The sequence below is a fragment of the Silurus aristotelis genome (assembly GCF_946808225.1).
Source record: "Silurus aristotelis genome assembly, chromosome: 10".
Lineage (NCBI taxonomy): Eukaryota > Metazoa > Chordata > Actinopteri > Siluriformes > Siluridae > Silurus > Silurus aristotelis.
The window spans coordinates 21169739-21193537 of NC_139583.1; the positions used below are offsets into that span (position 1 = coordinate 21169739).

Consider the following 23799-nt stretch of genomic DNA (forward strand, 5'->3'; position numbering starts at 1 on the left):
CCACTGCACTGTATTAAGCAGAGGATGACCGGGGCCATGTATTGCGAAATTTTGGGGAACAACCTCCTTCCCTCAGTTGAGCATTTAAGATGGGTCGAGGCTGGGTCTTTCAACATGACAATGACCCGAAGCACACAGCCAGGATAACCAAGGAGTGGCTCTGTAAAAAGTTCTGGTTCTGTCGTGGCCTAGCCAGTCTCCAGACCTAAACCCAATAGAGAATCCTTAGAGGGAGCTCAAACTCCGTGTTGACAGGCCAGAAACCTGACTGATATAGAGAAGATCTGTGTGCAGTGTGTGCAAACCTGGTGAAAAACTACAGGAAACATTTGACCTCTGTAATTGAAAACAAAGGCTACTGTACTAAATATTAACATTGACTTTCTCAGGTGTTCAAATATTTATTTGCAGCTGTATCATAAAAATAAATAGTTTAAAAAATCATACATTGTGATTTCTGGATTTTTTTTTTTAGATTATGTCTCTCACAGTGGACATGCACCTACGATGACAATTTCAGACCCCTCCATAATTTCTAAGTGGGAGAACTTGCAAAATAGCAGGGTGTTCAAATACTTATTTTCCTCACTGTATACACACACACACACACACACACACACACACACACACACACACACACACACACACACACACACACACACACACACACACACACACACACAACCAGTTCTTTAATTTGCTTAATCTACATTTAAATTTGCATAGATTTATTTATTTTTGACTGAATTCTTTTGTCTACTTCAACTTTTATATAAGTTCCTTTAAGTGAATAGGGTATTGAAAACAACATTAGCAAAAATAACAACAGCAACAGCAACAACAACAGCAACAACACAATAGATGTCACAGTCTATCATTGCCAGTTGATTGCCATTATTACCAAACAAATATTTATATATAATTTTTTTTAAATGCAAATCTTGCCTGATTAAATATGCTTTGCTTATTTATAAATGCAGTCTCTAATTCTGTGTTGCTCGAGTTAAAATAGTAATAAAAAAGTTCCATTGTAGTTCCATCAAATATCATTTAAAAAAAAGTTCCATTTCTTAGTACACAATCAAAAATTTAGCGAAAAATAAAGGAAAAATTTATATTTTCGATTGTAATATTTGTTCTTTTTCTTAAAGTTTAAGTGATGATATGGATGGGGGAAAATGATCTAAAGCTCTATGACACGTGAACTAAACTTTTTTAACAGTTTCAAAGTTTTAAACAGACAAGTGACTTTTTACTATTCATTATATAGACAAACATTTGGGGACACCTGATCATAGTATTCGTATGTGTTCCAATTCCACTTTTAGTCCCCATTTACCATTATATGGAAAGATGATCCACTAGATTTTGGAGTGTAGTTTTGAAAATGTATGCTCATTCAACACAATGAGGCGTTATGAAAAAGTCAGGTACTGGTGAACAGTAAAGCGAACTGGGGTACAGAAAAGACCAACATGTGTCCTCAAACTAGGTGTTTTATGCACTTTTGGTTAGATGCTAACTGCATTTAATTGGCTTGCACAATGACAAAGTTGAATCTAAACTAATCTAATCTAAAAAGGTGTTTTAAATGTTTTTACAGGCATTGTATACAAGTCAGGGTTATTAAAGTTAATGTAACTAAGAAGCATTCTATAAATTGTATATGAAATTAAATAATACTAAATTCACATATAAATTATTCCCCTTCTTTAACAGATTTAAAAGCACCGTTCAATGAAAAGAGTTTGTTTCCCAAAGAATTGCTGGAGCAGGTGGACAAACCACAGCATTTCACACAGAAGGCTGCCATGATGAGAAACTATGGGAGAGCCATCAAGAGCATGGGGTGTGTTTCACATTCTTTTGATTCGTTCAGACAAGGAGCACATTTGTAATGTTAGGAAAAACAACAGGTAGCATGCAAATGCAATATCCTTAGCATCAAGTTTTATTTGCAGAGATTCCATTAACAAGAAATGGTTAGCAGACAGGAGGTAGGAAAAAACACTGGAACAAACTATATAAAGTGTATATTCATGCTTTATATAGTTGTTACAAAATTAACATAAGTGCAAGTCTGCCCATGTCTATTTCACAACTACGCTAAAAGATAAACTGATCATGTTATACTCTTGTTGCAAATGTCAACAACAGATTTCTGGCAGGTGTGATTTTGGAGATGAAGTAAGACTTATGGCAACTTGCTGATTTGTCTAATTTTGATATGTGTGTAAAGCAACAGCATGAAAATAGCAAGCTAAAAGCAATGTGTGACTTCTACTTGCTTATCAGCTCCTCCATTTTTAAGTTCTCCTTTTTCTTTTTGACTGGCAAACAACACCAGGGTTATTCAGAGTTCCTATAGATGAGCAAAAAGTAATAAAATAATTTTTTAAAGGTGTCCAAAATCATAAATGCAACAGTTTCTTTTTAATGTTAGCATCTTAGAATCATACAATTTGACAATAATTGAATGTCTATGTACCTCCCCAAAACATGTGTAAGTGAGCGATAAGACTGCACTGCCATATGTCATTTAATTATTAAGCATTTTACAGTGTAATATTTCATATTTAAGGGTAAAATGATAACCAAAACATTTTCTGCTAACAATTGTTCATTACTGTTAACTATCCAATTTTGTGAATAAATTAATTTCAAATCAATTTATCTTTTTTTTTTTTTATCATAACAGGAAAGCCAAAGCTAGCATGTCTGGAGTCCACAAAGCCAAATGAAGGTTTTCTCTGTAAAGATTTAAAATCATGTATTATTCTTTATATTCCTGCACGTAAAAAAAAAAGCCTCAGATTTAACAAAAATGATTTGTATTGCACCTAAGTATTTGTGATTGTCATTACTGTGAATGTGTCTGCATGTGTGTGTGTCCTTGAAGAGTGCCTTCACAGTGTGGCATTAAATATAATTTGGAGTGTGATTACATCACTAATTCCTGTGTGTATCTGGGTCTAGCTGACCATAAGGTAAGGACAGAACATCCTTTCAGAAATAGTTATGTAACCTGTTTATAGTCTAGTAGAACATTCTGTTACAATAGGGCAGGGAAGAATAGAGGGAACCTTGCTTAAGAAATATTGTTAGATTAAAGTTTTCTTTGCTGATGATGGCTGAAAAAAATTTAATTATACAGCATTTTTTATTTAATTTTTTACAGTCAGAGCTAATATAATTAAAATCAAAGAAAAAAGTGGAGAGATCAGAAAAAGAGACAGCAAATATAACCCCTGTTAACCCCTTTTAACATTTCAGGATGATTTACAATATAATTAATTTATTTTGTTCCAAAGCAGCTTTACAGAAATAGAATTCAAATATAAATGTCAGCATTATAAATTAGTCCCTATAAGTTTTTTACTAATGAGCACGGAAACGGCGAAAACGGAAAGTAAAAACTCCCCGAGATAGGATAAAGAAGAAACCTTGAGAGAAACCAGACTCAGACCTTCTCATCTGGGTGACACGAAATGTCCATTTATTATAGTTCCATCACTGTTAAGATTATCAACTGTTTACTGATGGAATGATATCAAAATTAAACAAAATTTAATTAAATCAGATCTTTTCCACCCTTTAATGCAATATTTCAACCAACAAAAATCAAGTAAAAAAAGGTTTCGGTTAAGGAATTAAGAACAGCTGTTTCTTTAGAAATTATGTAGAAATGTATTGATAACTTATTGGTATGCAAGGAGCATGTACAGGTTCTCATTGTTAAAAGACGTAAATCAGGAAAGCAGTACAAAATGTATATTCAAAACATTAGATGCAGAATGAAACACTGGAGGCCATCATCAAGAAGGGACATTATCAACTACAGTGACCACAGTGACATTGCAAAGAACAGGATGTTCCTTTATAATAAATGAAAGAACAAAATCCCGTCCTTTCAGTGTGGCTGCCAAGAGACCTATAGCAACATCATGGAAATTGCAAATACCTGACACACCCCGTGTGATAACAATCTCATATCTTATAATAACGATAAGTCTGGCTTGTGTTGAATCCCTTTCTCACAAAAAAACTTGAAAGAAAATAATTTATAAAAAAAAAAAAAAAAAAAAATTATAATCATCATAATTTCGACAACCAATGCACTAAAAGATCTTATGACTTGACACAAAAACAAAACAGCCCCCAACTCCCATAGAGAACCATACCTGTGGTGAAGCCTGGCGCTGGCAGCATGATATAGTATTGTAGGTCTTCTATCTTTGGGAACTAGGGAATGGGGCTCAAGTCAAAATATAGGGAATGATAGATAGCACCAAATTGTAATATATTTTAGCACAAAATCTACAGGAATCTGTTAGACAGCTGAAGAAAAAGAAAAATATACCATCTATCATGATAATGATCTATAGCTTAATTTCATGGAATGACTTAAGTAGTAAAAAAATAAAATAAAAAAATATGTATTAGAATAGGCCATTTGAGGAGGGGTTATTGTTTTTCCAAAGTGTGAACATACATAATCCACTCTTCTGGGAAGATGTTCCACTAGATTTTGGAGTGTGGTCATAAGAACATTTGCACATTTAACCACAAGGTCTTTAATAAAGTCAGGTACTGATATACAGTAGGTTGAGGAGGCCTGTGGTGCAGTCTTAATTCCAATTAATCCCAAAGGTGTTCAGTAGGGTTGAGGTCAGAGTTACTGTATATAACAAGCCACTCAAGATCTTCCACTTCAACCCATTTGAACCATATCTTCATGGAGCATGGTTTGTACACAGGGGCATTATCATGGTAGTATCATGCTAGAGCAAGTTTGGGACTCCTAGTGCATGTTCTGCAGACCTACATGATTGTATGCATTTAACACTTAGGGGAAGAACCAAATGTTCATATTTACATTTACATTTATAGCATTTAGCAGACACTCTTATCCAGAGTGAATTACAAATGAGCAGTTGAGGGTTCAGGGACATGCTCAAGGGCCCAGGAGTAGCAGCTGGGTAGAGCTGGATGGGATTTGAACTCATGACCTTCTGGTTATCTGTGTCTAACATCCAGCAGCTCCCTGATGTCATTATGAAGGAGTGAAAGAGGATCCCAGCAACAACCTATGCAGCTCTGGTGAATTCCATACCCAGGAGGATTAAGGCAGTGCAAAATACCAATAGTACTCATGCAAAATATTGACACAGTTTTGACATGTTCACTGAGGGTGTACTCACTTTTGTTGCCAGCACTTTTTTCAATATTGTCTGTATGTTGAATTATTTTAACAGGACAGTAAGTCTGCACTGCATCTATCTATCTATCTATCTATACTTAGATGAAGAAATGATTAAACACTTTATATTTTATATTACTTAATGTACTAATCTCTACTTTAGGTAATGGGCCTATTTGCAGTCTCAAATTTGTTTAACCTCCTCCTTGAACAAATAATGAATTAATTGTGAGCTCATATTAATTGTGGGTATTTACAGACGGCAGCCAGCTGTGAAGCTATTTGACATATTCATGGTTCTATAAATAGGGTACTGAATGTTTTTTTGCCTAAGGCTCCATGGCGTTTTGAGGGTCATTAGAAACTGACAATTAAGGCAAATAAGGCATCTTTGGAGACTGAAAATTTCCTGAATGATTGATGAATGAGATGATCTAGCTTTTTCAAGAGCCATTCTCTGTGTTAAATTGGATCTAGATATAGAGAGACCAGCAGTGCAAGGCAACTGTTTTCCTTTTACAGGTTTGAACAACACTTGGATAGCTGGCAACCAGTTGCATCCCAATAAATCTGTCTCACAGTCCTCCTTAAGCTCCATCGTGTCTGTGTTAAACTGACAAATCGGCACATCAGAGATTCTTACATGCTGGGTGAAAGGCCAACATCAATGTGCAATTTGCAGCAATGTCCAGTTTCCCAAATGTAATTGGAGCAATTGACTGCACTCATGTTGGCACTGGAGTTGGTTGGTAAAGGCATTTTGTTGGAATGAAGCTGCTTTCATCAATTGAAAGCAATTTCATTCTGTGATTGTACAAGACATTTATCATGCCTCAATAGCCTTACTCAATATGGTTGCTCAAGGGCCAGGTTCAACTCAATTCCTTCATTCTGAGACACAGAAGTGTAGGGAATAGACTTGAAACTGTATAACATGGCTTAGGAATCCTATCTAAGATGGCAGGATGGCTTCTTCACAAGTTATCAGTAAAACTATTTCCATAAATCACTGTTTTTATATCCTTGCCTCTGTGTCATAATTATCATATAATGCAATTGAACAATACAACACTTCAGCAAGTGACAGTGGGTACCCTTTTAAGCAAACGTTTCTTACTCCATGCCACAAGATGTGCACTGTCTTTTACACTCAGCTATAGCTCACATTATTGGCCTTATTAAAGGGCAGTGATGTTATCTGGGTGTGGCAGACTGCTATACCAACATGAGACATGAGCTGTGTTGCTCATCATGGTACATGGTACAGGAGTCCCCTTTCATCTCTGCTACTCACCAACAATTTTGTCAGAAGTTTCTCATGATAACTATAAATGCCGTGCTATAAAATAAATAATTCACAAATATTCTACATCATGTGATTGTAGCAAAATATTCTTTGCTAGCTTTGAGGTTAACATCATACCACACATATTGACAACATATACATACATGAGGCTGTGAAGAAGTAAAACTGGGATTCATTACTTTCTAGCCTGACTGTAGATTCCTGTATGTATCAGTTACAATAGTGAGTTTTTATATATTTTCAAATATTGAAAAATATATAATGACAGGAAGTGGCACTTCCACTAGATTTTAGTAATTTTGACTAATATTTTCCATCCTTGAAACATCATCAATAATCATTTTGAAAAACAGGCATAAGCGCAATGAACATGAATGAAGTTGATTGTCCAAATGTCGAAATTTTATCCAGAATGTCTTTAGAAAAAAACCTAAAAAGGTCAGAAAACAGAAGAAAGTATTCAAATAAATCCAGGTATAAGCCTAGTAGAGCTTTACTGACTTGAAACACTTGTGTCAATAGTTTTGTTGTCAAGCTATACCAGATATTAGATTTTAATCTCTACCCATTTCCTAGCATGACCAGCTGTCACTGGTAATGAGTATGTGTCTCTCCAGTCTCTCCACGGCTGGGTGTTTTGTTGACGTTACTTGATGGCATCTTGTCTCTTCAGAGTATTCATCAGAACAGCAGTCGATGAAAAACACGCAACTGTTCACACCTTCTTGACAACTTAACTGATAAAAATAAGACCACTGTGTGCTCTAAGATATGCTGCTATAAACTGCCTAAGTGCTGCGTTTTCTCTCATCAAAGACGTTTTAAAATGAAAGTTGAAAATGAAGCGAAATCAAATTAGATGAACCGGAGATGGGACTTTACATGTGTGCTCAGCATCAAACCTGCTAATCCAGTTGCCATGGAAGCTGCAGGAGTTATTTTCGACACTAAGGCTGATTAGTTAGATAACGACTGATTAAAAGCAGAAAAATAATTTTATGTCACATTAAATTATCTGATGGCAATCATCTTGTCTAATGCTGCATGAACAAACATCTACTCCTGAATATACTCCTGCCATGATTTTTTTTTTCTCAACTACGAAAATATTTAAAATCTTATAGCATAATTTAGTAATTGATCTCATCAATGGAGGCTAACGGGTGAGTGAAAAGTGATTATGATTAATAAAATATAATGTGCTGAGACTCCCACTGAGCCTCGAATAGCATTTTCAGACTCATCATGGAGCATAAATATGTTTATAATTAAATAAATTATATACCCTTTATTTGAAATTCTATTTAGAAATAGAAATGATGTTTGTTAAAAAGATTGTTTCGTTGTTCCGTTTTTGTTCCCGTATCCTTGAGCTTGTTCTGTTCTGTTTTTTTAATAAAATTGTAATAAAGCATAGCGGAATTGCTTGTTCTGTTGCCATTTGATGTAGTTTAGGCTCACAGCCATTTTTATGGCTTTCTGGCACAAAACCTTTACAAGGATTTTTTTTTACCAATAGCGGGCATTTCTATGGGCTTGGTTAAAACAGCTTTATGTATTATTTTGGAGTTTGACTTTCATTGGTAGAATGATGCATGTGAATCTTCATAATACATACCAAGTATTGCTGACACCAACATGGTACCGAGAAACTATTTAGCACAATAATATGCAGTTGACCAAGTTGTTCATAATGCTTATCTGTTTCCTATTACTTAATATTATAGAAGTGAGACTAATAATGTGACTGCTACAGACACTGAGTACATGGTGAAAAAGTGTTAACTTGCATCTTATCATGCTGCGCTATAAGTTTGCATCTATTCACATCAAAGCTAGTCTTTCAACACCAAAGAGCTAAGTAAAATACATATAAAAAAAGTCCTCGTTAAAACCACATCTTCATTCAATAGGTCAGGATCAAGTATAAAAGACCAGTACAAAAAGAAATTACTCTCTTACTCTTGAATATACTAATCTTAATATAATTCTTTAATTCTTTATTGCATTTAACAGCACTTAATAAAAATTCTTTTAATTCACACTTTAGTTTTGGAATCTTTCTAGGTACCAGCTTAGCAGAACAAGATTTGGCAATTTAATAAAGATTTTGGTTGCAAAAATGCCCCAGATCTATAAACTTGCAAAGGGATCTGCTGTGCACAGCCTCTTTTGACTGCAAAGACATTTTGAAGGTATTTGAATCTGTCTTGATTTGTTACTGACTTTGACTTGACTTGAATTTGTGATTTGGGTTGTTTTCATCCTGAAAGGTGAAATGTTTGTTCATTTTCACCTGCAACAAAAGCCTGCAGTGTATCTTTTCATGCCTAAAATAGATAGGTATTTTGTGTTATCCATGATTCCCCCTATCTTGACAAGACTAAATTCCCCCTATCTAGACCCCAGTACTAGTTGAATAGAAGCAGCACTATAGCATGATGCTGTCACCACCATGATTTACTGTATGTATAAGTTTTATTAATCTTTATGCTTTTTGGCGTACCTTCAACAACAATACAGATTTTTTCCTAAAGTACTCCAATCATCTTAATTTATATTTTAAGCTTGTATATACATAATCTAATTATGATATTTGATGAGTAGCCATTTGTACAGTGCAGTCAAAGCTATTATGAAAAACTGATTTCAACTATCCAAGTCTTCCAAAGATGTAATATGGACCAAGGATGCTATATGTAGTCTAAGACAACTGGCTGAGTGAGATAAATTAAAGTTGTTGTTTCTTGTTGAATCAGGGACATGCTGGCCAATTATTTGTGTGTGTGTGTGTGTGTGTGTGTGTGTGTGTGTGTGTGTGTGTGTGTGTGTGTGTGTGTGTGTGTGTGTGTTTGCATGCTTTTTTGATAGAAAGATGATAGCATGACTCAGATTAATGCACTTGCTTCACTCTTGATTGGTTAATAAAGCACCTTAAAATGTTAAAATATTTTATTTATTATTCTTTTTTCAGTACTTCAGATTTATAATTAAGACAAGTTACTGAATAAGCAAAGAGTTGTACAGGATTAAAAGTCAGCACGCATGTCACTTTTTCACAAACTGAAGCAGTGAGCAACCCTAGTCCATTTAAGATCAGTGACAAAAAACTCCATAAGAAGCTCTTTAAATCAGAAAGCCACACAGAAGCAGTGCAGTTTAGCACAAAATAAAACGAGTTTCCATGTCTACAAAGATTAATAAGTGAAGCTGAACTGAAATATGATGTTAATTCCCTCACGCTAACTTTTTCCCTCTCCCTGTGTTTTTCTCCTCACACTCTTTTTCTTCTTAGCCCAGGCAGATATGATGCTATTGTTTTTGGTATGACAAGAGTTTAATTGGATTTTGGTTTAAATTAGAAATGGAAAGCAGAAGTGACTGAAACTTGCCCAGATTACACTGAGAAAATGAACACACAGACTCACTCACATACATATAGAAAATAGGAAAGGTGCCTTCAACTTAATTAATAGATTAGACCTTTTTTTCACTCTGCCAGACACTATGGTGCAAAGACTGCACTGCACCATATGTACGCCCACAATTCACTTTAATAGGAACACCTGTAAATCTACTCATTTATAAAGTTATATCACAGAACCAAAATATATAAAATCATTTGGATACATGTAAAGAGCTTCAGTTAATGTTCACATGAAACCGTATGATCTATGAGATTTAACTATGGCAGGGTTGTTGGTACCAGATGGGCTTGTATAAATATTTTAGAAACTGCTGATATCCTGGGATTCTGGGAAACAGTTTTTATAGTTTACACAGAAATGTGCAAAAAGCAAAAAAAAAAAAACCATCCAATCTTTTTTTTTTTTGCCAATCTTTAGCCAGCAAGTTTCAGTGAGCCTTCCTGAGGTCTCTGGAACCCAATGTGGCCCCACCAGCCTTACATTTGAATGTTGTACAAATGCTGAGCAATTTTTCCTTTTATTTTTTAAAAGCGATTATTTGAGTTACTCTATCTTTACTAGCATTTGAACCAATCTTTCAATTTAACTTTTACCTTTCTTATCTACAAGGCATTTATACCCACAGAACTGTAGTTCAACCAGTGTTTTTAGTTTTATAAATTAGTTACACTATTCTGTGTGACACTGCTGTGTATTTTTATCCTAGGAGGTGATTTACCCAAGTAAAGTTAAATTAAGAAATATCATGGGTAATGCTGTGTCCCGATCAGCGCAGCATCTTCAGATGCTTCAGAAACTGAAGTGATCTCAGGATACAATGGTTACAAACCTATGACCATTTTATCACTTACACCAATATAAAAGGGTGTAGCAGATATTTCAAAACAGATTAGTTTAGGTGAACCAAATCCACTAAGGAATTGACATAGACTATTAAATAAAATAATGCCATTGCTATTTAAAGGTAACAGCATAACCCAGTGTGTTTGAGAGAAAGTAATTTGTATTACATTCCCAACATTTCCTTTAAGGAAACTGGTTCATGCTGGTGTTAAAATTAGTAGATTTGTTTGAATTTTCCTATGTAATAAAGTACAAGTACAATTTGTTTCAATAAAGTTACTAATAAAACTAATTTGCATTCTGGGCCAGCATTGACTTAGGTGTTTATGTATGTTTTTTTAACCTTTAAAGTAGTTTATTTATGACACACATGAAGTTTGTTGCCTTTCTCCGGCTTGATAGAAGAGGCTTTGAAAGAATTGTTACATATTTTAAGTTGCCGTCATTCGTCTTTGGAAGCGTCTGCAGAGCCCAAAGGTCAAATACTGCAATTATAGCTGTAAACTGTTATTACCAAGGACATGCAGGAACAGTATCAAATAAAATGCAGAAGTGTTGGTGTTAAAAAAAAAGCTCTTAGCAACAGCATAACCACATAGCTTTTACAGGACCAGCACATTTGCAACAGTGCAAGCTTAGAAATATTTTGCATGAAGAAACAACAAAAAGGAAACAAAAAAACCCTTTACCCTAAACTCAATGAACCCAGGCATACATTATTGGTGTAATATTTACATTTTGAGTGGTTCAGTGAAGTGGGATAACTTGAACACTTTCTCCTCAACATTCTTTACGACCTCAACAAACTCAGCCTTTCTTCTCCATGTCCTTCATGCATGAAGAGAAGAATATGTAAAGGACTAACAGATGACATATTTGTTGTTGAGTAAACCAGTGGCATTTGCAGTGAACTTCCTAAACTGAAGAGTTGCATTTTTATTTCATTGGAAATGCTCTAGGTGACATACTTGCATCTTTTAGACTCAAGGGCTTCAGTTGGCAACTTCCTACACTGCATCCTGTTGAATGACTTTGACAGTGGTGGGTCATCAGGGCCAGCCAGGCCTTCTCTGCTAGCCTAAATTCTATCAGAATCAGTGATAGAAAGAAATAGAAAGACTTACATTTTAATATTATTCCAAGAATATGTACTAAACTATTCTCAATACTCTATCCTCTTTATTTCATAGCTTTTCACTTGGTTGTGCTGCCTCCAGTAATGTTTCTATCCATTAATATTTCAGCAATCACATGTTGCCAAGGTCAAAGTAATCTGCCTTAAGCCCTTCAGAATCAGTTCTGCATGCACCAGTAGATTAAAATACATGAGAATGAAACTTTAACCAATCAGATTTTAAGTTGGTGAGGCCACCGAGGCCAATTAGCAGGCATACAATAAGGTCTGCATTTCAACATCTGTTGATTGGATGGTCAGAAAGTGCACTACTCAGAACTAGCAAACCACATCGGCACAATCGGCACATCGGCACATATACTCATGTTTACTAAATAGCTGTTTTTCTCCACAATGGCTGACAGAGGAGAAGAAACTGATTTGGTCACAAAAATACTGACAAAGCCATTTTCAAGAAGGACTTTTCAAGAAAGCTGGACACTAAGAGTAAAGGGTGGCCAAAACAGTTAAAACAGTTGTTGAGCATTTTCTAGAACAGAAAAAATTGAATACACAGAAAAAATGCACAGAAATACAAAGAAAAACCTGCCGTGGAATGACAAAATTATCCATATACTTTGTGTGGTTTGTGTTTATATACCAGGAATCTAGACAATAAGCTGTCCTAATACAAACTCAATCTACCTTTGTTTAAAAAAATGGTTTGTTAAATAAAATGTTTACTGACTTGATGTCTTGTTTCAGTTTTTTAATTGAGTGCTTCCATCAGAAGTGCTGAAAACATTTAAAACATTTAAAATCATTCAATTAATCATTATCAAATGCCATTTTTATTGTTCTTTTTTTTTACCCCCATTGATATGTTATTTATAATATATATATACAGTATATAAATATAAAAATAAAATATGTAATGACACACTATATGGCATAAACATATGTGCACACATTACCACAGGGGTCACCAACGTGGGCACCAGGTAGCCCGCAAGGACCACATGAGTAGCCCACTGGCCTTTTCTAAAAATAGCTGTTTCCTACTTTGTTAAATCATTGTTGATACTTATGAGAAATCATTAACATGATCAGTGTCTTCACATAGATAAATATAATTAATTATTAATAATAACATATAATTAAAGGTAAATTGAGCAAATTTGTTATTTCAGATCGAAATGAAAACTGTGTGTATCAAACTGGTAGCCCTTCACATTAATAGTACCCAAGAAGTAACTCTCAGTTTCAGAAAGGCTGGTGACCCCTGCCTTACCACATAAATTCTTTTTGAATATCCCATTCCAGAAAAATGGGCATTATATATACCTGCCCTTTTCTGTTATAACAGGCTCGACTCTCATGGGATAGCTTTTCACTAGAGTTGTGAGGATCTGTGCCCATCAACCATAAGAGCTTTATTGAGGTCAGGCACTGACGTTGAGTGAGAAGGTCTGGTGCACAGGCTGCATTATAATTCATCCCAAAAGTGTTCGGCGTGGATCAGCCCCTTGGTTCCAATAAAGGGAATCTGCAGCATCAACAACAAGACTCGACAAATGTGTGCTTCGATTTTAGCTCAGCAATTTAAAGAAGCTGCAGGTGGATGCAAATGTCAGTTGTCCACTTTTTTAGGCATACAATATTTTGTTGGATCAATAATCAGTATTTGAATCAATTAGTTAAATGATATTTCTGTTCTGATAACAACCATAACAGCAACAATATTTTTTAAATAACTTTAATGTATTATGAGCATAAACAATCATGTTTATGAAATAATGAAACAGGGTTAAGGTTCAGGTAACTTTTTATTCTAGGTAAAATTTTAAATAAATATTTCTTCAAAAACACATTGAATTTGTATCATGTATGTTACAACTCATGTTTCTGTGCCTGTATTCTGTTGTGAACGTTGTGTGCAGGACCCATTCCCATGCAGTTTCCTGCCTGCCCCAGCCTGCCTTGGACCCACCTCCAATTAATGACCTCATGGTTGATGCCTCTATTTAAGGAAGAGGAAGAGAATCCACCGGCGGAGGGTTGTTGTTGTGTTTTGTGTTGCTTAGTAGTAATGGATTTTGTCTGGCTTAGTGATATATGTTTGTTTTGGTTTTGACTTTTGCCTGTATTTTGACCCTGAGTTTGGTTTGCCCTTTTGGACTTGATTACTGTTTCTGTATATAGATACCAGTGTACATATAGCACTTAGTTCACTGGCAGTAGGGGTGTGGCTGCCATTTCTTTTGGGGTGGGGATTGTTGTTCTGTGTTTTGTAGTAGGGAGTTAGGGAGGTTTATTGTATTTTTTAGTTTTTTTTCTTTCAGGCGAGGAAGCTTCAAAACTTAGGCTTTTCTTGTTGTACAGTTGTGTGTGTATATATGTAATAATTCTACTTGTCATCAATATACCAACAATTTCAATATACCATTGTTGTTTTATTATTTTTATAAATGGTATCCATTCTCTTGAATCCTGAATTAGGTACTCTGTGCGGCCTAACCCTACACTGGGTCGTAACATTTAGAACAACTATTTTTTATCAGCATTTCATTTTCACAATTTCATCAAGTGAAGGGATTTTTGCTGATCACCGATATGAAGGGAAGCTAGATTGGGGATTTGGAAATAAATATTACAGTATTATGCTATGAACTCTAAAGAGACAGCCTCGGACAAAGGGAGAAAACATGACTGAACAGAAAACTGCGCATTTATCCTGACAACTCCATTGAGGGAGTAATTTACTTTTATTTTTATTCGCATTGACACTGACTACACAGCCCAATCCTTTCATTCTTCTGCATTGAGATGTAGATAGGAGAGTATAGGAGTGCACTTGACACCACCCCCCCTTCTTGCATGCTAAAGCCTCCTGAACGAATTCCTCCTCAGATCCAATTTGCTTTCAGAGTGTTTATTTCTTCTAAGCACCAGGATCCTGCATTTATCTCAGCCGATAAAGAGAGAGAGAGAGGAGAAAAATGCTTAAGGAGGGACTGGAGAAGTCCTCAGATCTCATTACTTCCACTCAGCAGCAATGACATGAGGAGGGAACAACACCTCTCTCTTGACGCCTTGCTAATGTGCTGTCTTTTCTTTTTGTTTCTCACCTGTCATTCCACTTTTATTCATTCAACAACAAGTTCTCAAACTTCTTTGGTCCACTAATGTAACTTTTTAGAGTTTTTTCTCTGTAGCTTCGTGTGTGTACAGTAAGTACCTGTAGGCAAGTGAAAATCATCCTCCTTTTATTCAGTGCCAGAGGAGCCACTAAACTGCTCTCTCTCTTTCTACTGCAAAAAAAATATTTTCAAGTGGCAGAACCTTAAACATGTACCTAATGTTGCCTATTATAAAATAATTGTTCACATTTATGGCATGTGGCAAACGACCATGTCCAGAATGACTTACAATTATCTCATTTCTATAACTGAAAAAGTGGAGGTTAAGGGCCTTGATCAAGGGCCCAACTGTGGCAGCATGGTAATGCTGGCATTTGGAACTTATGAGCATCCGATAAGAAATTCAATGTATTAACCACTGACCTGCCATTTCCCAGAAACAAGATTAGTAAACCTATTCCTAGGCATTTTTTATACTAGTGGTACTTGCTTGAAAACTCTTGTTCTACTTGTTCTGCAAATTATTCTGCTAATTATTTAAAGCATATATTTTAAGAACAATATTTTATAGTATTCTAAGACACTGTGCTTTTTGATGTTTTTAAGTCTCTCTCTCTCTCTCTCTCTCTCTCTCTCTCTCTCTCTCTCTCTCTCTCTCTCTCTCTCTCTCTCTCTCTCTCTCCCTTAATGATTAACTGAAGCTTCTCCTTGCTGTCAAATAGACAGAGCATGCTCTCTTACTGTGCAGTTAATACTAGACAGGATGCCAGTGATATATTATGTCTATTTTTTCCAGATTATTTTCAAATTTTAGCAAGTTTGATTCATGGCACTGGCTTAAAGTAAAGGTGTTTTTCTAAAGTTAGCTATCTCCACTATAGAGATTTTCTGCTGTAGTTAACTACCTTGGAGTGGGGATGTTCTTTTAGGTTAGCTAAGAGGTTTTGTTTGGGAATTTCTTTCTGTAGATAAGCTAGCTTTTGTGAAGAAGAAAACAAAACCCACCACCATGTTGTAGTGTTCAGTAACTGTTTCCTATTTTTAAACTTTATATAAGCAGACACATGCTAGACCAATCATATTGAAACCTTCAAGACAGTGAAGATTACGACTAGTGACGTATACCAGACACCCTGTATCATTTAGGTAAATCACTGGATATGTACAGTATGTCTGTATTTGGTGTATGCTAGTATGTAAATTTTTTGCCAGCAACACACTACAAAATTGATCCTTGCTCAGTAATTTTAAAATTAAAATCACTTAATTTACCTTCATTGAAAAAATAAATAAATAAAAAATTCTGATTGAAATAAATTACACCACTTAAACAAAACACAGTGCTGTTCTGTCTTTAGGTTGCATGAGAATTTTGTGGATAAATTTATGACTGTGCTTAAACGGCTTCAAAGCCCAGTCATATGAGGACATATTGTGTAATCGCCTGCCAGAAACTGGGAGAATAAATAATGATCTTTCATCATCCGTTCACTTTAATCATTGTGACTGAACTTAAAGATTTCCCTCTTTTAGTAAACTAACAAAACAATGTGAGCCTGTAAAATTTACACAAAAAAAACATGTATCTCATGCATAACTTGGACCCACAAAACACTTTTAGCATTATCAGCCATAACACACATATATTTATGCAAGCTTCAATAAGCTAGTCCCTGAGCGATATTGGGATAAAAACATTGAACTTATTTGTGTGCAACACAATATCATTATATAGTCATTTGTTTATGCCTGTAGCTTGCTGACAGGTGCATTGATTCAGGTGCCTTGAAACTGACATTTAGCATATAGTGTAGCATTTACTATCTACTGCATGTAACGTGTACAGGCAGTTGACACAGGCAGAGACAGCATTTGTTACTCAAGGTTTAAAAAGTTATTATTTTCCTATAACAAAATGTATCAAAGTCTCTTATTTACTACACCACAATGATTTCCTTACAATTCCCATTTAATTTGATAAGAAGTGAGACTTCATGGTTTATAACTATAAGGTCTCTAGGTTATGTTTATCAACAAGACGCTGCATTGCAATGCTTCGGGAATGCGATTGCGTTGTCCACAATATAAAATAATGTGTGTAATCAGTCAAAATTAGACACCTTCTGTGAAAGAAAAGGAAGTGCTTGCAGGGATGCTCCTTTGGGGGCAAAACCACACTCGACCTAGAGCGTGGCGGCCTTTAAGGCTTGGTCCTCTGGAGTGTCCCTCCAAGACCACTCCTGGCACCTCTGTCCTTCATTAAAGAATGAAGAGTATAAGTAAATAAAAAAAATTATTAACCCATAATGCAGAGCTAACATAGTCAGCCAATTACATACACGCTGCCACTACGTCAGTAACGTAAATCAGTAGGCTAAATGGTCAGTGAAATCGTTATTCTAAAGTTCATCTAAACATTTAACAAAACACGTCATCTGCAGCTCTTCGATGGTAAGATGCCCTTTTGCTTTAGTAGCTACATTTGGTTATATGCTGGAGGTTAATTTGCGTGTGTTTTCGTCTTGCACTTTTAAATTATTACTATTTACTTTTGAGAAATTATGGTTTACAGTGAGTGACACATTTAATATTTAATGTTTTTTGAAGTATAATTATTATAATAATAGTAAAAGTATGTGAACGAGATAGGCCCCCGAGTTGAACATGAGGCCCCCTCATTCTGTATTCTCTGGAACTAACACTGACATGATACCCTGAAATGGCAGGCATGTAGACTTTAAGGGTGAGTGGAGCCAACCCTTTTGGGAACTATTCCTGCAGAAACTCCAGCACTGGACCAACCTAGGAGTGGACTGGGTCAAATTGTAAACAGTAAACAGATGCCATCTTGCGGCATACAACCTCCTTGTGACGGGAGCTTTGAAATGGAGAATGGCTTCTATCACCTCGGTGGAGAGGCCTGACCCTCAAAGCTGTGCCCCTTCAGGGGCCACAGCCGCAACCTTAATAGCTCTGATTGGGGGTGATATATAGTGCCCTTGCTTGAGAGAGGAGATCCCTATTCAGAGGAATCTCCCATGGAGGCTGCTCGAGGAGGGCTACCAGGTTCATGAATCATGGTCTGCCCAGCCACCATGTGGCCGACAGAAGGAGACAAACTCCATCCCGGTGAACTCCCGGAAGCAGCGCAATTAAGGAAAGGCCTACAGGTGCAGCCCTAGAGGGGCTGGGGGATAGAGGGAGAACCATAGGGGACAGTGCGATGTCTCTCAAACGTGGACAGGTCCACTTGGGCTTTGCCAAATTTCTCCCAAATTTGCTCCACCACCTGAGGATGGAGCCGCCATTTCCCATGTCTCAACCCCTGTCTTGACAGGTTGTCTGCTGCCTCATGCAACCGGGCTGAAATATAAGCTGCTCTCCAGAAGAGAAGCTTCCTTTGTCCCACAGGAGGATCTGGCTTGCCAACCTGTACAAGGGACGTGAATGCAGACGCCCCTGGTGGTTGATGTATGAGACCACCAAGGTGTTGTCCGAATGGATCAACACGTGCTGGCCAGTGAGGTAGGGAGGAAATGCTTCAGAGCCAGAAGCACGGCCAGCATCTCTAGACAATTAATGTGCCATAGTAGATAGGGCCCTTCCAATAGACCCCACTCATGACAGCTCCCCATCCTGTGGGGGACGCATCTTTTATTAACATTACGCGATGACCCGGGGACTCCCAACAGGGGCCTTGAGATAGGAACCAGGGATCTCTCCAAACATCTAAGGCACATAGGCATTGCTGCATGACCTTAATTGTACGGAGAATTCCCCTTCCATAAGAAACACTTGGGTCCTGAGCCACCGCTGAAGGGGTCTCATGAATAGGAAGACAAGTGGAATCACATTGGACGCTGCTGCCATAAGCCTGAGCAGTCTCTGGAACTGCTTGACAGTAAGTGACTGCCCTTCTTCGACCTTCCTGACAGCCGTGATGATATACGCAATGCAGGCAGGAGAAAGCTGCATGCACATAGTTGTTGATTTCCAAATTACACCGAGATAAGTGGTTCTCTGTGATGGAGAAAGCACACTCTTCTTGGCATTCAGCAGAAACCCCAGCTCCTTCATGTGAGTGAGAACGATATCTCAATGCTGGACCGTTAACTGCTCTGATCGGGCTAATATCAACCAAGGATGCGAATGCCCTGAAGTCGCAGGGGAGCCAGAGCCTCAACAAAACACTTTGTAAAGGTGCAGGGTGACAGGGCAAGGTCAAACGTAAGAACCCGAAATTGGTAAGCTTTGACCCTGAAAGCGAACCTCAGGAACTTCCTGTGAGAAGGAAGGATGGATACATGAAAGTATGCGTCCTTTAGATCTACCGTGACAAACCAGTCCTCGGATCTGATCTGAGAAATTACCAGCTGACATAGATCTAGGATAGGACACAACCCACTGTTCTTTTTGGGAACTATTAAGTACTGAAGTAGCTGTAAAACCCAGACTCTCTGTCTGACAGCGGGACCACCTCCTTCCATAGGAGAGTGCTTACTTCCTGTTCCATGGCCAAAACCAGGGTGGGACAAACCCTGTTGAAACGGGGCGGACGAGACCCGAACTGAATCATATAGCCTCGCTCTACAGTGCGCTTACCCGCCAGCACTGACCTAATATGTACAGACCTGGTGGGTAGTGTTGGGGCTTTAAAGGAAGAGGCAAAGGCTGGGGAGAGATAGCTTGCTAGAGTCTTTTCAACCCATGGCATGGCTCCATAACCGTGATCCCTGAGCCCCATGATGTTGTAGTACAACGCCGTCTGGGGCTAAACGGGCAGGCTGAGAAAGGCTTCGCCCAGGACCTGGACACCTCCCTGTGCAGGTCGGGAAAAAATGGCAGACCCCGACATGGAGGCTGCGACGCTGGGAGCAGAAAGCGCTTGTTGAGTTTACTGGACAGAGGGGCTTTCCGCTCATCGGCTGGCCAAGCTAGATCTAGCTTCTCTACGGCCTGTGTCACAACCTCCATTAGATCCTCGCTTTTGGTGTCACTTAACTGCTGTCAATCCCCCCCACCCCCTCCTTGGAGGAAGAGAGGCAGAGCTGCATGTTCTCAAAATTTCAGAGCGTAGACAACGCAGTCGCGTTCCCAAAGCATTGTGACACAGCTTGAGTTCCTGAAAAGGAATTACATTTAATGTTGTAGAACATCTGTGGATAGAAACAATTTGTTGATAATAGAGGTTTTTAATGAAAAAGGTTCAAAATGCTGAAAGGAAATATATAGTAAGTTACTTTGTACTGTATCTGTGGTGAGCAGAAAAGCAGCTTAGCATGCACAGAACCTTAAAACTTCAGGTTTATATGCTACAGCAAAAAGAAGAGCACATTGGGTTCCACTCATTTCAGCCAAGAAAAAGGATTGGAAGTTATCATGGACTCACCCATATTGGAAAATTTTTAAAATAGAAAATACTGTCCAGCTTTTGTGAGTGACATTGATAGCCTCAAATACATTGCTCTAATCTCTAATTCGTATTCTTGCTGACAGGAGTGGAACTTGATGTGGTCTTCTGATGTAGACATTCACCTTATTAAACATGCATTTGAGATGATATTCTACTCAATATTGTGGCTCAAAGTGCTAATTTAAGTTACTGTTGACTTTCTGTCAGCTTAGATCAAAACTGGCTATTCTCTTCCTGCTGCCACATAATTAACTGATTGAATAAATGCAAAGCTATAAATGAGTTCATAATAAAGCGGATGGCAGTCTGAAATGAAAAGAAAATGATTTGACATCAAAACAGATGAGAAAAGGTCTGCACTGTGTCCTGTTGACGCACATCACACAGAGAAACCACTTTTTTAAAGGTGTATTAGCTGATGTTGTTTGTGACACTGTGTTAAAAGCAGATGAAAGAATGAGAAGCTGAAGCGAATGGAACAAATTTATAAGCCAAATTTTCATCCAGCAAAAACATCATAACCAGCCCATTATGAAGGAAACATCCTCTACCTTATAAGCCTTACCTTAATCTTCCGTCAGATGAGCCATTTGTTTACGGGCTATGCACAGGCTTATTTGTCTAAATATTAGGGTTTGTATTTAATTGCTTGATTTCTTTATATTTCATGATCTTTAATTAATGCCAAAAATACAAATCACAGATTCCTGCAAATTATATACTTTTTATACACTCATGAGCACAAGTAGGATATAAACCTTTTTGCCAATATACAAGGATTGTCATGAACACCACATTTGTTGTCTTGTTTTTCGCTTGATAATTTTCATTAAGCGCTCCGTGTGTATTTTATGTCTATTGTTTGTTATATTGAATCGAAATTAAATCAGAAAAAAAGACTAAGCAGACTTTCCGGTTGTGTGTTTCTCCCTGCCCGCTTCCGGCGGGCACTCTTCGAGGAGGGTACCCTTACTGCTTGCAGTTCTGGTCCCGCTCTTGCTCAAACAAAGTGATGCTTTAGTTCCTGGGGCTCAGACATGGAACTCGCAGAGGGTTTCGAGACAGGCTCGGCCCTTTCTTCAAACTCACCTGCCCAGTCCAGCTCCCATTCACAGGCTTCGTAAGCAAACCTTTTATGCCGGTTTCTTCCAAATGTGATGAGAGCATGCAGCTCTGCCTCTCTTCTTTTGAGGAGCTGGGGCCATCAGTTAGTGAGCCCAAAATCAAAGAGCTCATAAAGGTTGTCACATGCCGTTGATAAGTTGGATCTAGTTTGGCCGGCTGATGAGCGGAATGCCCCTCCATCCAGCAAGCTCGATGAGCACTTTCTGCTACCAGGGTCACAACCACTACGTTGGGGTCCACCATTTTTTCCTGACATGCACACCGAGGTGTCCAGGTCCTAGGCAAAGCTTTTTTCAGCCCAGCCCTTTAGCCCCCAAGACGGTGTTATACTCTAACGTCATGGGGCTCAGAGATCATGGTAATGGAGCGATGCCCCGGGTTTAAAAGATGTTAGCTAGCTATCTCTCCCCGGTGTCACTTCCTCTCTTAAGACCCTGACACTACCCACCAAGCCTCTCATACTACGTCGGTCCTGTGGGAATGGAGCAGGTCAGGCCACTGGTTAAATACACACCATGGCGGTGTAGCAGGCGTACAAACTCGACCTGCTGTGAGAGCTGGATGTGGAAGATGCGGTGGACCTGGCTCTCAGAGCCACTAAAGAGACTGCTAAAGCCGTTAGCCAGTCAATGGCCACCCTAGCCTCTACTGAGAGGCATTTATAGCCTTATAAATATCTAACAGGGAGGACTTCTAGCCTATTCGCTACTCCATTAATTCGGTAGTTCGAATGGTTTCAGGAGGTGAAGAAACAATCGGTGGCATTCCAGCGGTATCTCCCACACTGCTCTAATGGAGCCCCTGGCCGAGGATTCATGGAGGCATCTCAAAGTGTAGACTGTGCTTCTGTTCATCTGCTATAGCCCTCCAAGGAGAGGCCTCCCTGCTATTAAGCAGACACTCAGCAGGTGGATTATCGACGCTATTGCGTCTTTCTACGAGTCACACACTAGTCAGGGACTGGTCAGTCTGGCGGTATTAGACTCTTGTTTCCAAAGCGTTGCGACTCATGTTCCTGAGAGGGAACGTCACTTGGTTACATATGTAACCTTAGTTTCCTGAGGGAACAAGAGGCTTTGTCCCCTTGCAACGCTGCAAGCCCTTCCTTCTCTATTACAGAAGCTGGAACACCGGCGTCACTCAGATTACACATGTCAGAGCGTGGACAATGCAGAAGCATTCTTAAAGCGTTTAAGAGAGACATTCTTTTCCCAGCGCATGTTCAGAAAATTTTCTATGTTGATGATATTTGCACATACACTACAGATTCAGTGGTGGATAAAAATATTATATTAAAGATCCTTCACATTGGTAAATTTTTTAATCAGTCAAAACTCTGCAGGCAGTAAATATGTATGCCTAAATACATCCAGTGACATGCATAAATATTTACCTCTTCGTATTTTTACACTTAAAAAGAATAAATTAGTATTATATGTCATGAATGTACATAAAATAGCACATAATATTGAGAAGGAAAAACATTGTTTGCAATATTATATATATATATATATATATATATATATATATATATATATATATATATATATATATATATATATATATATATATATATATAAAATCACCCCTGTTGCTATGAAACTCCTAAATCAGGGGTTCTGATGTAACCAGTTGCCATTAGAAACCACATAATTAGTTGATATGAGACCATCTGTGTGCATTTTTAGTGACAATTCCTAGAAAATCCAAGTGAAAATGAAAGAATATGCCTTAACAGACAGCATAACAAAGATCTGAAAAAGTGGCAATCAGGGTTTCAAAAATATCCCAAACTGTGAATATCCTTTAGAGCATCATTACATATGTTCATAAAAATGTTAACACTTGGCACAGATGCAACTCTGCCTGTAGGGAAAGCTGTCTACCAATAGTCAGTGACCAAAGGCAGGCTAGCAACCAAATCTATGTCAATTTGAGGTTGTAAAACAAAATGTGTGGAAGTTCAAAGGAAGACACAGTAAATACATTGTAAATGAAGATGAAAAAGAAGAAGTAAAGAGGACTTTATTTGTAACATAAATGGTTCAGTAAAATAATTTAAACATATATAAGATAAGTAGCAAGATGACTTGTAGCACTGCTTGATTTAGAATGAAATCAACAGGTTAATGTGACATTAAGTCAACATAAATACTGTATTTCCTGCTATGATGTGTGCTATTGTACATCTCAGAGAGTAAATGCTCGACCCTTACAGCTAATTCAGGTT

The 23799-nt window shown here is 37.6% G+C and overlaps 1 protein-coding gene across 1 annotated transcript in view; it reads left to right on the forward strand.

The window, feature by feature from the left end:
• The window catches only part of LOC310732402 (cilia- and flagella-associated protein 337-like), a 55060-nt gene extending 52222 nt beyond the window's left edge, over positions 1-2838 (forward strand). Inside the window, exons 19-20 of the mRNA XM_083552894.1 lie at positions 1720-1849; positions 2699-2838. Coding sequence (XP_083409020.1) covers positions 1720-1849; positions 2699-2741 — 173 coding nt within the window. The 3' untranslated portion in view covers positions 2742-2838. The remainder of the gene's footprint in view (positions 1-1719; positions 1850-2698) is intronic.
• Positions 2839-23799: the final 20961 nt, after the last annotated feature.